Raw genomic sequence first — 14,463 nt, forward strand, 5'->3', positions numbered from 1 at the left:
GCACTCTGAGCTCCCACAGCAGTTTTAGACTGCCAGTGGGAGAAACCGAGGCACGTAAGAGAGTGTTCACAATCTTTCTTTAGGAAGTAACACTCACAAGCAGCACACTTCTGACCCATTGCACTGTCCCTAGGAATTTTTCCTACTTCGTAGCAAAATAAAATTAAAAGGAAAGTGGGAAATCGAGCTTCTAAAAAAGCCTGACCAGTTCCTGAATGAACAGCCTCTCCTCTGAACTCTGGCTGGCTTCATGCTGTGACCTGCAAGTCCTTAACAAGAGGGGAATATTGCTATCCCAGATTCCTAAGACTGAAAGAAAGATTTTCTAAGAAAAATCTTTGTTGTATCTGTCAGTTGTTTATGTGCATGTCTATATATCTATGTTACAAAGGTATGGCATTTTACCTCTGGATGGTATAATTTCTAAAGAGCTTTATTCAAATAACTTAGAGTAAGTGCTTACAAAGACTTTTCTAAATGCAGCTAACTCAAATGCCTTTCAAGTTAACATGAGATGAAATAATCTTCGGTAATAAAAGCTTGTTCAATTTTGCTAGTTTGATTAAAACAGGCATGTCCTCTGAGTTCTCAGCGTTGGATACGATGCGGACGTGCGACCTTTATTCTGCGTTTGTTGGTCAGATAAGCTGATGTTCTCTCTACCACAAAACTGGTTAACAAAAGTAATAACTTAAAATGATGGCTGATTTTGCCTAATGTCTCATGAAGTCTTGTAGGCAATCTACATAACTATTGGAAACAAGTAATTAGATAGATGTGAACAAGGTGAGTGTTGTGTGAACTTTTAACAATAATTGTGTGATATGCTGTATGTACTTAGAATAGCTTTCAAAATCTCTTTGGTAACTTCAAACCTTGAAATTTTGCTAGGTTAATTTAAATGATAAAAATTCATTGAATATCTAGGTCATCTCTAAATAAGATAAAATATTAGACATTAATTATTAAATATAAGTTTATCTGCTCTTGGCTTCTTATCACAGAAAAACTAAAAGGTTTTTAAGCGTAGTAGTTAACATGTCTTATATTTTGTTAAAAGATTGTGTTATGAAGTAAAATGCTTTTAGAAATTATAAAAGGTATTTGTAAATTTTCCAAGCCACAAAATGCTAACATAAAACAATTTGTAATTACTTACTTAGTTTTCATTAAAAATTAAGGTTTCTAAGGGTTAAAAAAATTCTAATATGTCATTAAGCCTACCAATAATTAAGGAAAATACATTTGTATTCAAGGAAACATGGATGTTTTCAGGAAAAAAAGTATAAAGAATGGAAATATTTTGTTTGTTTGGTTAAGAAAGATAAATTTGTCCAAAGTTCTAGAAGGGAGGAAAAAAGGAAAGGCATGGGACAAATTCTGAATGTAAAAGAGAGCGGCAGAACGTTGGCGAAAGTAAAACCCTGAGGGGTTTTATACGTGGTCAAGTTGGCAAAGATCGAAATGAATCTAAAGAAGTAAATGGGTTTGAATATAAAAAGTAAGCTGGTACAAAAATTATAATTTGACTTTCTCTCTTAAAAAGGGATAATTTTCTTAAACTCTTAGCCTACTTTTGATAAAGAGGTTATAAAAGGTTTTTCTTTATTTTTGAGTAAGTTTACCTAAAAGACAGAAGATCTATGTTTTGTTAAAAGAATTTCCTATGTTCAAAAAGACTGAGGTCTCTCTATCAAGGTACCAGCCCCCCATAATTCATATCCTAAATGAAGCCTTTATTTTGACCTTCTTCTTTGAGAATTTTCAGAGGGCCCCTGGGACTTCTCAAAGAAATTTGTTCTCTCTTCCCATAAAGGAGGGATAATAATTAGGCTTGTTGGTTATGCTAAATTGCATGGGAAGCACTGGCAAGTAAATGATGATAAACCTTCTTAGGTTATATTGTGCAGGTAAATAGCATTCACTATTTTAACCCTGCTACCATGCTTCCAACATCACAAGGGGAAAAGACCACGACTGAATTCTAGTATTTAATTTGGTTTACAGATAGGTCTTACTTAAATGATAAGCAAGGATGTTATCAAGCTGGATATGCTGCCCAGCCTCAAGAATGCCTGCTACTTTCTTTTACCTCTGCTAATCCAGTAAGAGATTTCCTTCTATATGTTCAATAAATTGCCATGGAAGAAGAGAAAGAGATATGGCAGTCAAAAGCGGGAATTTTTGACACCCCCTCACAGGTGTGGTTCAGGCCCAATAAGAAACCCATAGTACCTATTGGAGCACAATTGCAACTTCTCCAGTATATACACCGATTAACCCATTGGGCACCTAAAAAGATATTTTAGGGGGAAAACAACGCTTCTGGAAACTTTCTCCCACAGTGGCTCATAAAGCCTATACTTGTGCTATATGCCAAAAGTATACTCTAGGGAAATTATTTCATGAGTCACAAGGCCGCTTTCCCCTTCCTAAGGGACTCTTTGGGCTAAGTCTAAGGGACTTTGTCCAAATGCCATCATCTCAAGGATATAAATATATTTTATAATAATCTGTATGTTCTCATGTTGTATTGAGGGCTTTCCTTCAGAAGAGCAATGGTCTTAGGTAAATTATTTTTGAAAAGGATAATTCCTGTTTGACGCATTCCTACCGAGTTACACAGTGACTGGGGAACTCATTAAATCTATTTTTTTTTTTTGAGGAAGATTAGATCTGAGCTAGTATCAACTGCCAAACACAGCGAGGAGGCCCGCATGGCTGGAGCAGAGTGAGAGAGGGGTAGAAAGCAAGGAGGGAGGGCCAGGGGAGGACGGGGCAGATCTCAGAGGACCTTACAGGCTTGGGAAGGACTTTTGCTATTATTTTAAGCTGCTGGAAAGCCACTGAAGGGATTTAAGCAAGGGAATGCCATAATTTGACTTGAACAGGCTAAAAATGTATACGTACTTGATATACTTATACCATATATCTATAATTTTATTATATGTTAGTGGGACATACCCATGACATATATCAATAGGACAGTGTTATGGGCTGCATTGTATCCCCCCGTAAATTCGTATGTTGAAGTCCTAACCCCCCAGGACTTCAGAATGTGACTGTTTGGAGACAGGGCCTTTAAAGAGGTGATTAAGTTAAAGAGGCCATTAGGATGGGCCCTAATCCGTAACTGGAGCCCTTATAAGAAGAAGATATTTGGGCACACAAAGAGACACCAGGGAGGCACACCCCCAGAGGAAAGACCACGTGAAGACACAGCGAGAGGGTGGCCGCCTGTGAGTCAGGAGAGAGGCCTCAGGAGAAACCAGCCCTGCTGACACCTGGATCTCTGACCTCCAGCCTCCAGGAGACAATAAATTTCTCTTGTTTAAGCCCCTCAGTCTGGCACCTTGTTACGGCAGCCTTAGCAATCTATGCATACATATGTATGCATATATACGTCTTATATGTTACGAACATAATCCCACGTCAGTAAGCATTCATTATTCTTTGTAGCTGCCAAGAAGTCCACATGGCAAAGAGGCCACACACAGTGAGCAGCTCAGAGGGTGGGGGCAGGAACTAGTTTCTAGAATCAAATCCTGGTTTTGCCGCTCGCTAGCTGCACAGCTCATCCCCTTGGAACAGACCCCTCTGCGGGTTTCTCTAACCAGGTTCTCTGGCCTCGGCTGAGGGGTCAGAAGTGGAGATTCCCTTCTGTTTCTGACCTCATGGCAGTTTCCATTCCTCAGAAGGAAATGGCAGTGGGTGGTCGGAAAACAGGTGATAAACCACCTGTTCCGATGGTGAGACATCACTCAGTTTTGAGCTGAAATATTCTGGTGTAGGAGCAAAATCGCAAGCAGGGAAGAGTGGCTGGAGAGGTCTCCAAGGCTGGTGTCTGCGCTTGGGTTTGTCCTCTGAGGTGTTTCCCCGGAGGGGCTCACGTGAGGGTAAGTCTCGGGTTCCCTGGGACTGTCCCAGTTCACAGCTGGTGTCCCGGTGTAGTTTATTTATTATTATTAATTTATTTATTTTTAAGTATACTTTAAAGGATTTATTTATTTTATTGAGGTATAACGTCATAAACCAATGTTACCAGTGTAATTTAATAGCATCCCCTTCCAATCTTAAAATTATTGCCATTTGGAGATAAATGACAAGGTCGCTGTAGACCAGCGGCTCTCAACTCGGGGCGATTCTGTCCCCCCAGGGGACCTGGGGCAACATCTGGAGGTGTTTTTGTCTGTTGTAAGCAGGAGATTGCTACTGGTGTCCAGTGGATAAATGCCAGGGGTGCTGCTCAGCATGCTACAGGGCACAGTGTGGCCCCAAAGCAAAGAATGTCCTGGCCCTATTCACAACCTGAAGGACAGAGAAACGTCCCTCTATGAGCTTGTCATGAGCCCACCAATGGGTTCTTTTCTCTCATCGGGAATGTCGAGGCCTTAATCTAAATGTGGATTTAATTCAATGAACATTGGTCACTGTTCTCCAGGTACTGTGCCCATAATGGTGACTATAGAGAGAAGGAATTCAGGGTTTCCACCCTTAAGGGGATTCCAGTCTGCTGGGAGAGACAGGGACATGTTGGTCAATAGAAACAACACTATACCTTAGATGCCAGGATAAGGTAGGTTCAAGATGCTGAAGGAGCACAGAGGAGGCAGGGCCTGACTGGAAATCTGTTGGAAGCAGGCACTCCTGGGAGGCAGCATGGAGGAGGTGACAGTTGAGTCATGTTGAACAAAGAGTAAAGTTCACCCAGAGGAGTGGTGGTTGGCATTCCGGTAGAGGAACAGCCCAAGAAAATGGCCAGATGTGAGGCCCAGGGCCTGTTAGGGTGGTGACTAGTCTGCTGCTGGGCGTCTATGCCGGGGGGGCCTTGAGCACATGTAACCACATGATGATGCCCGTCACTCACTTATATGATTCAGCAGAGACAGTTATTATCACGGGCTGAGCTGTGTCCTCCCTGATTCACATCTTGAAACCCTTACCCCCGGTTTCTCAGAACGTGACCAGGGAGCACACTGTGCTGCAGACATTTTTGTTTGGCCTGCACTGTGAAGACTTGCACACTCTCTGCAAATTGTGAGCAACAGGGGAAGTGTGAGTGGTTGGAGGTTAGCTTTCATCCTCTGCCTGGCCCGTCCTCAACCGGAGGCACATTCAAGCTCTTATCTTCTTGGCGGTGGGGAGAGGGGGATGGGAAATAACCGCCTCATGAGACTTTCTGAGTTCAGCTCTTGACTCTGGGGCTTTGAGTGACAGTCCAGACCAGCTGTACCCCACATGTAACATGATTGGATTTTAAGACCCCATTGATCATGCCAGAGCCGTTATAGCTATATGGCAGTTATAGTAAAAGTATTTTGTGAAGTTTAAAAATTGGAGGCATTCATGCAAACAACCCAAGTTTTGGTGTCTCTTGGAGGATCAGGAGGTCTGGCAACACGGGGACAATTCATAGTAACAATCCATTCCTTTCTACGGGCTATGTAGCGGATACTGCAGGCTCCCTGACTTTACCCACTTGGCATTCCTTGTTTCTTCATTCGCCTGTGGACGAATTCTACTGCAAGCAGCTGTGACTCTGCCTGGGGGCTTTCCCCAGAGCGAGTGTGTGTGGTCTGTACACGGGACTGACTGGAAGGGCCCCAGACCCTCGATGGATCAGAGAAGGCATCCCCCTCCTTGAACGGGATGACGGGTGAGACTGAGCCCGTTCCCACCAGTAGAAACTTGCTCCCTAACCTCACAATTCCTGTCCTGCTGCCTCCTGTTCCCTGTCTCACTGCCTGTCTCCCCTGCTGGGGTGGTTAATTTTACACGTCAATGTGGCGACCCCGCGATGCCCAGATATTTGGTCAAACACCAGTCTGGATGTTGCTGTGAAGGGTTTTTTTTAGGTGCAATTAGCATTTAGATCAGTAGAATTTGAGTCATGCAGATTATCTTCCCCCAGATAATGGGGGTGGGCTTCTTGCAATCAGTGGAAAGTCTTAAGAAAAAGACTGACTTCCTCCAAGGAAGAGATTACCTTCAGACTCGAGCTGAGATATCAGCTCCTCCCTGGGGTCTCCAGCCTGCTGGCCAGAGTTTAGACTTGCCACCCTCCACAATCGCATGAGTTACTTCCTCAGAATGTCTGTCTCTCTCTCCACACACATCCTATTGGTTCTGCTTCTCTGGAGAATCCTGACTAATACAGCTACTGCTGCGTCCTGTGGTCAACCTCCAAATAAACTCCTCGTACTTGAACTCCTTATGCACTTGTCCCAGGGGCTGCTTCTGTGTGAACCCAAACTGCAGCCTGGACAGCACAGCCCTGGGTGGCAAAGAAGCATCTTCCGAGCCGGAGAACAGAAAGCCTCCACTTGAGGAAGATGTCTCTCTCTCTCTCTCTTTTTTTTTTAAAGACTCAAGTGACACAGTCTTAGGGTAACAGACCCATTTGGGGGGAGCCTATTCTGGGTGTTTCCTCACGGCTCACAGTGACATCTTAGGGGTTCTGAATGCAGCTGCCACACGTACCTTGTATGTTTCCCTGGACAACGTCAGTGCAGAGGATGTCCACTGAGTTCTTTTGTGCGTTCAAGGTGAAGACCTTTCTTTCCTCGGAGCAATTGTCTGTGACAACTCGAGTTTCAACAGCTGATAAGAAAAGCAATGGGCAAGCTTACTGTTATTATGAGGTTTAAAAATGTACGTAGCTCCAAGAACAGCTCTGAGCTGCATAAAAAGCAGAGCAAACAGCATTTCTGGAGGCCAACATAGTCATGTGTATTAAACATCTATAAAATGTTTTTTTCCCCTTGACCTAATGACTCCTCTTCAATGAATTTATCCTAATAAAATATTGAACAAGTACGCACAGATACATTTTCAATGGTCTTTATCACAGAGTTGTTTGGTGAAAGCGCACATTTCTCAGAAGAGGGAAATAAATAAATTACAGCACACCCATGCAATGCAATGCTGTAAACCACAGAAGACAATAACATATTTGATGATGATGTAGACAGTAACACAGGTGATGATGTAGACAGTAACACAGGTGATGATGGTGTAGACAGTAACACAGGTGATGATGTAGACAGTAACACAGGTGATGATGTAGACAGCAACACAGGTGATGATGTAGACAGTAACACAGGTGATGATGTAGACAGTAACACAGACGATGATGGTGTAGACAGTAACACAGGTGATGATGATGTAGACAGTAACACAGGTGATGATGTGGACAGTAACACAGGTGATGATGTAGACAGTAACACAGACGATGATGATGTAGACAGTAACACAGGTGATGATGATGTAGACAGTAACACAGGCGATGATGTAGACAGTAACACAGGCGATGATGGTGTAGACAGTAACACAGGTGATGATGTAGACAGTAACACAGGTGATGATGTAGACAGTAACACAGGTGATGATGATGTAGACAGTAACACAGGCGATGATGTAGACAGTAACACAGGCGATGATGGTGTAGACAGTAACACAGGTGATGATGTAGACAGTAACACAGACGATGATGGTGTAGACAGTAACACAGACGATGATGTAGACAGTAACACAGACGATGATGGTGTAGACAGTAACACAGGTGATGATGATGTAGACAGTAACACAGGTGATGATGATGTAGACAGTAACACAGGTGATGATGTAGACAGTAACACAGGTGATGATGGTGTAGACAGTAACACAGGTGATGATGTAGACAGTAACAAAGGCGATGATGGTGTAGACAGTAACACAGGCGATGGTGTAGACAGTAACACAGGCGATGATGGTGTAGACAGTAACACAGGCGATGGTGTAGACAGTAACACAGGCGATGATGGTGTAGACAGTAACACAGGTGATGATGTAGAAAGTAACACAGGCGATGATGATGTAGACAGTAACACAGGCGATGATGGTGTAGACAGTAACACAGGTGATGATGTAGACAGTAACACAGGTGATGATGTAGACAGTAACACAGGTGATGATGATGTAGACAGTAACACAGGCGATGATGTAGACAGTAACACAGGCGATGATGGTGTAGACAGTAACACAGGTGATGATGTAGACAGTAACACAGGTGATGATGTAGACAGTAACACAGGCGATGATGGTGTAGACAGTAACACAGGTGATGATGTAGACAGTAACACAGGTGATGATGTAGACAGTAACACAGGCGATGATGGTGTAGACAGTAACACAGGTGATGATGTAGACAGTAACACAGGTGATGATGTAGACAGTAACACAGGCGATGATGGTGTAGACAGTAACACAGGTGATGATGTAGACAGTAACACAGACGATGATGTAGACAGTAACACAGACGATGATGGTGTAGACAGTAACACAGGTGATGATGATGTAGACAGTAACACAGGTGATGATGTAGACAGTAACACAGACGATGATGGTGTAGACAGTAACACAGGCGATGATGGTGTAGACAGTAACACAGGTGATGATGATGTAGACAGTAACACAGGTGATGATGATGTAGACAGTAACACAGGCGATGATGGTGTAGACAGTAACACAGGTGATGATGATGTAGACAGTAACACAGGTGATGATGATGTAGACAGTAACACAGGTGATGATGATGTAGACAGTAACACAGGTGATGATGATGTAGACAGTAACACAGGTGATGATGTAGACAGTAACACAGGTGATGATGATGTAGACAGTAACACAGGTGATGATGTAGACAGTAACACAGGTGATGATGATGTAGACAGTAACACAGGTGATGATGGTGTAGACAGTAACACAGGTGATGATGATGTAGACAGTAACACAGGTGATGATGTAGACAGTAACACAGGTGATGATGATGTAGACAGTAACACAGGTGACGATGTAGACAGTAACACAGGTGATGATGATGTAGACAGTAACACAGGTGATGATGATGTAGACAGTAACACAGGTGATGATGATGTAAACAGTAACACAGGTGATGATGTAGACAGTAACACAGGTGATGGTGATGTAGACAGTAACACAGGTGATGATGATGTAGACAGTAACACAGGTGATGATGATGTAGACAGTAACACAGGTGATGATGATGTAGACAGTAACACAGGTGATGATGGTGTAGACAGTAACACAGGTGATGATGGTGTAGACAGTAACACAGGCGATGATGTAGGCAGTAACACAGGTGATGATGTAGACAGTAACACAGGTGATGATGATGTAGACAGTAACACAGGTGATGATGATGTAGACAGTAACACAGGTGATGATGATGTAGACAGTAACACAGGTGATGATGTAGACAGTAACACAGGTGATGGTGATGTAGACAGTAACACAGGTGATGATGATGTAGACAGTAACACAGGTGATGATGATGTAGACAGTAACACAGGTGATGATGTAGACAGTAACACAGGTGATGGTGATGTAGACAGTAACACAGGTGATGATGATGTATACAGTAACACAGGTGATGATGTAGACAGTAACACAGGTGATGATGATGTAGACAGTAACACGGGTGATGATGTAGACAGTAACACAGGTGATGATGTAGACAGTAACACAGGTGATGATGTAGACAGTAACACAGGTGATGATGATGTAGACAGTAACACAGGTGATGATGATGTAGACAGTAACACAGACGATGATGATGTAGACAGTAACACAGACGATGATGGTGTAGACAGTAACACAGGTGATGATGATGTAGACAGTAACACAGGTGATGATGATGTAGACAGTAACACAGGTGATGATGATGTAGACAGTAACACAGGTGATGATGATGTAGACAGTAACACAGGTGATGATGTAGACAGTAACACATGTGATGATGATGTAGACAGTAACACAGGTGATGATGATGTAGACAGTAACACAGACGATGATGGTGTAGACAGTAACACAGGTGATGATGATGTAGACAGTAACACAGGTGATGATGTAGACAGTAACACAGGTGATGATGATGTAGACAGTAACACAGGTGATGATGATGTAGACAGTAACACAGGTGATGATGATGTAAACAGTAACACAGGTGATGATGTAGACAGTAACACAGGTGATGTTGATGTAGACAGTAACACAGGTGATGATGATGTAGACAGTAACACAGGTGATGATGATGTAGACAGTAACACAGGTGATGATGATGTAGACAGTAACACAGGTGATGATGGTGTAGACAGTAACACAGGCGATGATGTAGACAGTAACACAGGTGATGATGTGGACAGTAACACAGGTGATGATGTAGACAGTAACACAGACGATGATGATGTAGACAGTAACACAGGTGATGATGATGTAGACAGTAACACAGGCGATGATGTAGACAGTAACACAGGCGATGGTGATGTAGACAGTAACACAGGTGATGATGATGTAGACAGTAACACAGGTGATGATGATGTAGACAGTAACACAGGTGATGATGTAGACAGTAACACAGGTGATGATGTAGACAGTAACACAGGTGATGGTGATGTAGACAGTAACACAGGTGATGATGATGTAGACAGTAACACAGGCGATGATGGTGTAGACAGTAACACAGGCGATGATGTAGACAGTAACACAGGTGATGATGATGTAGACAGTAACACAGGTGATGATGATGTAGACAGTAACACAGACGATGATGGTGTAGACAGTAACACAGGTGATGATGATGTAGACAGTAACACAGGCGATGATGGTGTAGACAGTAACACAGGTGATGATGTAGACAGTAACACAGGTGATGATGATGTAGACAGTAACACAGACGATGATGGTGTAGACAGTAACACAGGTGATGATGATGTAGACAGTAACACAGGCGATGATGGTGTAGACAGTAACACAGGTGATGATGTAGACAGTAACACAGGTGATGATGATGTAGACAGTAACACAGGTGATGGTGATGTAGACAGTAACACAGGCGATGATGGTGTAGACAGTAACACAGGCGATGATGTAGACAGTAACACAGGTGATGATGATGTAGACAGTAACACAGGTGATGATGATGTAGACAGTAACACAGGCGATGGTGTAGACAGTAACACAGGCGATGATGTAGACAGTAACACAGGTGATGATGTAGACAGTAACACAGGTGATGATGATGTAGACAGTAACACAGGTGATGATGATGTAGACAGTAACACAGGCGATGGTGTAGACAGTAACACAGGCGATGATGTAGACAGTAACACAGGTGATGATGTAGACAGTAACACAGGCGATGATGGTGTAGACAGTAACACAGGTGATGATGTAGACAGTAACACAGGTGATGGTGATGTAGACAGTAACACAGGCGATGATGATGTAGACAATTTACATGGAGAGCGGTTCAGAAGCAGGTTGCGGAACTGCATGTAAAATACACACAGCAGAGATGTGCCCCTTCATCAGACACGCGCCCACAGAGGTATAGGATTGGAAGACTGGATGTGGGCAGATGTGGCTGGTCTAAATTTAGTTTTGTTTATGTTTTTTTCTAATGTTTAAAAAAATTAATATTTGGTTTTGCTATGGTATTTTATTTATTTACTGTTATCTCTAAAAATAAAAATTGTATATATTTAAGGTGTGCGGTATGATGACGGCACACTGATACATGGTGAAATGATTACCACGGTCAAGATAATTAACGTATTATCTCCTCACATGGTTAAGTAATGAATATGTATGACAAGTGTAATGAAAGTACTTTTATTTTCAAATATATAGGAAGACTTTCCTTGCAGGGTGGCTGAAATAGCTCCACTGTGACATGTGCTTAAGTTATGAAGTCACTGGATTAAAAAAAACAAAAAAACTACCTTTAATCCAGAATCCCAGACCCAGGATTGGAAACTGTTGATGGTTTTTAACAGCTCTGTGGCGGTGTAACTGATGGGCAAGAAGCCGCACACATGAAAGTATGTGATCTGATGGGTCGTAGGGGTGACACCAGCACCGCAGTGGAGCTGGCGAACGTTTCCATCCCCCACAGTCTCCTAACATTTTCTCATCCCCTTTTTCCGCCCTCCCCGATTCCTCCATCGCTATAGACTAGTTTGCATTTTATAGAGTTTTATACAGGCAGACCTCATTTTATTGTGCTTCGCAGACACTGTGATTTTTACGCGTTGAAAGTTTGTGGCAGCCCTGTGTCGAGCAAGTCTCTTGGCGCCATTTTTCCAACAGCATTTGCTCACTTCGTGTCTCTGTGCCACATTTCGGTAATTTTCACAGTATTTCAAACTTCTGCATTATCATTATATTTGTTATGGCGACCTGTGATCTGTGAACTTTGATGTTACTATTGTAATTGCTTTGGGGCTCCAAAAACAGCACCCAAGTAAGATGGCGAGCTTAGTCAATAAATGTTGTGTGTGTTCTGACTGCCCCACCCCCTGGCAATTCTTCCCTTGTCTCTCTCCCTCTCCTCGGACCTCCCTACTCCCTGAGACACAATAATATTGAAATTAGGCCAATTAATAACCTACAACGGCCTCTAAGTGTTCAAGTGAAAGGAAGAGTCACACATCTTTCACTTTAAACCAAAAGCTAGAAGTGACTAAGCTTAGTGACGAAGGCACGTTGAAAGCCAAGATGGGCTGAGAGCGAGGCCAGTTGTGCCAAACAGTTAGCCAAGTTGTGAACGTAAAGGAAAACTTCTTGGAGGAAATGAAAAGCACCGCTCCAGTGAACACAGGGATGATAAGAAAGTGAAACAGCCTTATTGCCAAAATGGAGGAAGTGTTAGTGGGCTGGGTAGAAGATCAAACCGGCCACAACAGTCCTTTAAACCAAAGCCTAATCCAGAGCCAGGCCCTCACTCTCTTCAATTCTGTGAAGACTGAGAGAGCGGAGGAAGCTGCAGAAGAAAAGTTTGAAGCTGGCAGAGCTTGGTTCATGAGGTTTAAGGAAAGAAGCCGCCTCCCTAACATCAAAGTGCACATGAAGCAGCAGGTGCTGATGGAGAAGCTGCTGCAAGTTCTCCAGAAGATCCAGCTAAGATCATCAATGAAGGGGCTGCACCAAACAACAGATCTTCAGTGTAGACAAAACAGCCTTCTATTGGAAGAAGACGTCATCTAGGACTTTCATAGCCAGAGAGAAGTCAATGTCTGGCTTCAAAGTTTCAGAGGACAGGCTGACTCTCTTGTCAGGTGCTCATGCAGCTGGTGACTCTGAGCTGAAGCCAGTGCTCATTTACCGTCAGAAAATCCCAGGGCCCTTAAGAATTGTGCTAAGTCTACTCTGCCTGTGCTCTACAAATGGAATAACAAAGCCTGCACGACAGCACATGTGTTTACAACATGGTTGGCTGAATATTTTAAGCCCACTGTTGAGACCTACTGCTCAGAAAAAGATTCCCTTCAAAATATCACTGCTCATTGACAGTGCACCTCGTCCCCCAGGAGCCCTGGTGGAGATGTGCAGTGAGATTAACGTTGCCTGCTGACACAGCATCCATTCTGCAGCCCGTGGATCAAGGAGCAATTTTGACTTTCAAGTCTTATGATTAAAGAAATACACTTCATAAGGCTATTCCTGCCTTAGATTGTGATTCCTCTGACAGATCTGGGCAAAGTAAATTGGAAACCTCTGGAAAGGATTCACCTTTCTAGACGCCATCAAGAACACTCATGATTCAGGGAAGAGGTCAAAATGTCAACATTGATAGGAATTCAGAAGAAGTTGGTTCCAACCCTCATGGATGACTTTGAGGGGTTCAAGACTTCAGTGGAGGAAGGAACTGCAGGTGTGATGGAGACAGCAAGAGAGCTGGAGTTAGAGTGGAGCCTGCAGATGTGCCTGGACTACTGCAGTCTCATGAGAAACCTTTAACAGGTGAGGAGCTGCTTCTACGGATGAGCAAAGAAAGTGGTTTCCTGAGATGGAATCTACTCCTGGTGAAGATGCCGTGAAGCTTATTGAAATGACAACAAAGGATTTAGAATATGACATATACTTAGTTGACAAAGCAGTGGCAGGGTCTGAGAGGGCTGACTCCAATTTTGAAAGAAGTTCTGCTGTGGGTAAAATGCCACCAAACAGCATCACAGGCTACAGAGAAATCGCTCATGAAAAGATGAGTCAACTGACGTGGCGACTTCATTGCGTCTTATTCTAAGAAGTTGCCCCAGCTGCCCCAGCCTTCTGCAGCCACCGCCCTGAGCAGTGAGCACCGAGGCGAGACCTCCACCAGCAACAAAGTTGTGACTCACTGAGGACTCAGATGACGGTTGGCATGTTTTAGCAATAAAATATTTTTAAATCAAGGTCTGCACATTTTTCTTAGACATAATGCTGTTGCACACTTAACAGACTACAGTATAGTGTAAACATAACTTTCATGTGCGCTGGCAAACCAAAAAATTCGTGTGACTTCCTTTATTGTGGTGGTTTGGAAACGAACCCACAATATCTCTGAGGCGTGCCTGTATAAATGGACTCACGCAGCGCGTTTACTTATTTTTCTAATTGCTGAATCCAGCCCCAGCCAGAAACCAG

General features: G+C 43.2%; 1 protein-coding gene across 1 annotated transcript in view; it reads right to left on the reverse strand.

Moving 5' to 3' along the window:
* Nucleotides 1-14,463, reverse strand: part of ADGRE3 (adhesion G protein-coupled receptor E3) — a 52,568-nt gene that overhangs the window by 18,751 nt on the left and 19,354 nt on the right. The window contains exon 6 of the mRNA XM_014861664.3: nucleotides 6,481-6,600. Coding sequence (XP_014717150.1) covers nucleotides 6,481-6,600 — 120 coding nt within the window. The remainder of the gene's footprint in view (nucleotides 1-6,480; nucleotides 6,601-14,463) is intronic.

Source organism: Equus asinus, chromosome 20 (assembly GCF_041296235.1).
Source record: "Equus asinus isolate D_3611 breed Donkey chromosome 20, EquAss-T2T_v2, whole genome shotgun sequence".
Taxonomy (NCBI): Eukaryota; Metazoa; Chordata; class Mammalia; order Perissodactyla; family Equidae; genus Equus; species Equus asinus.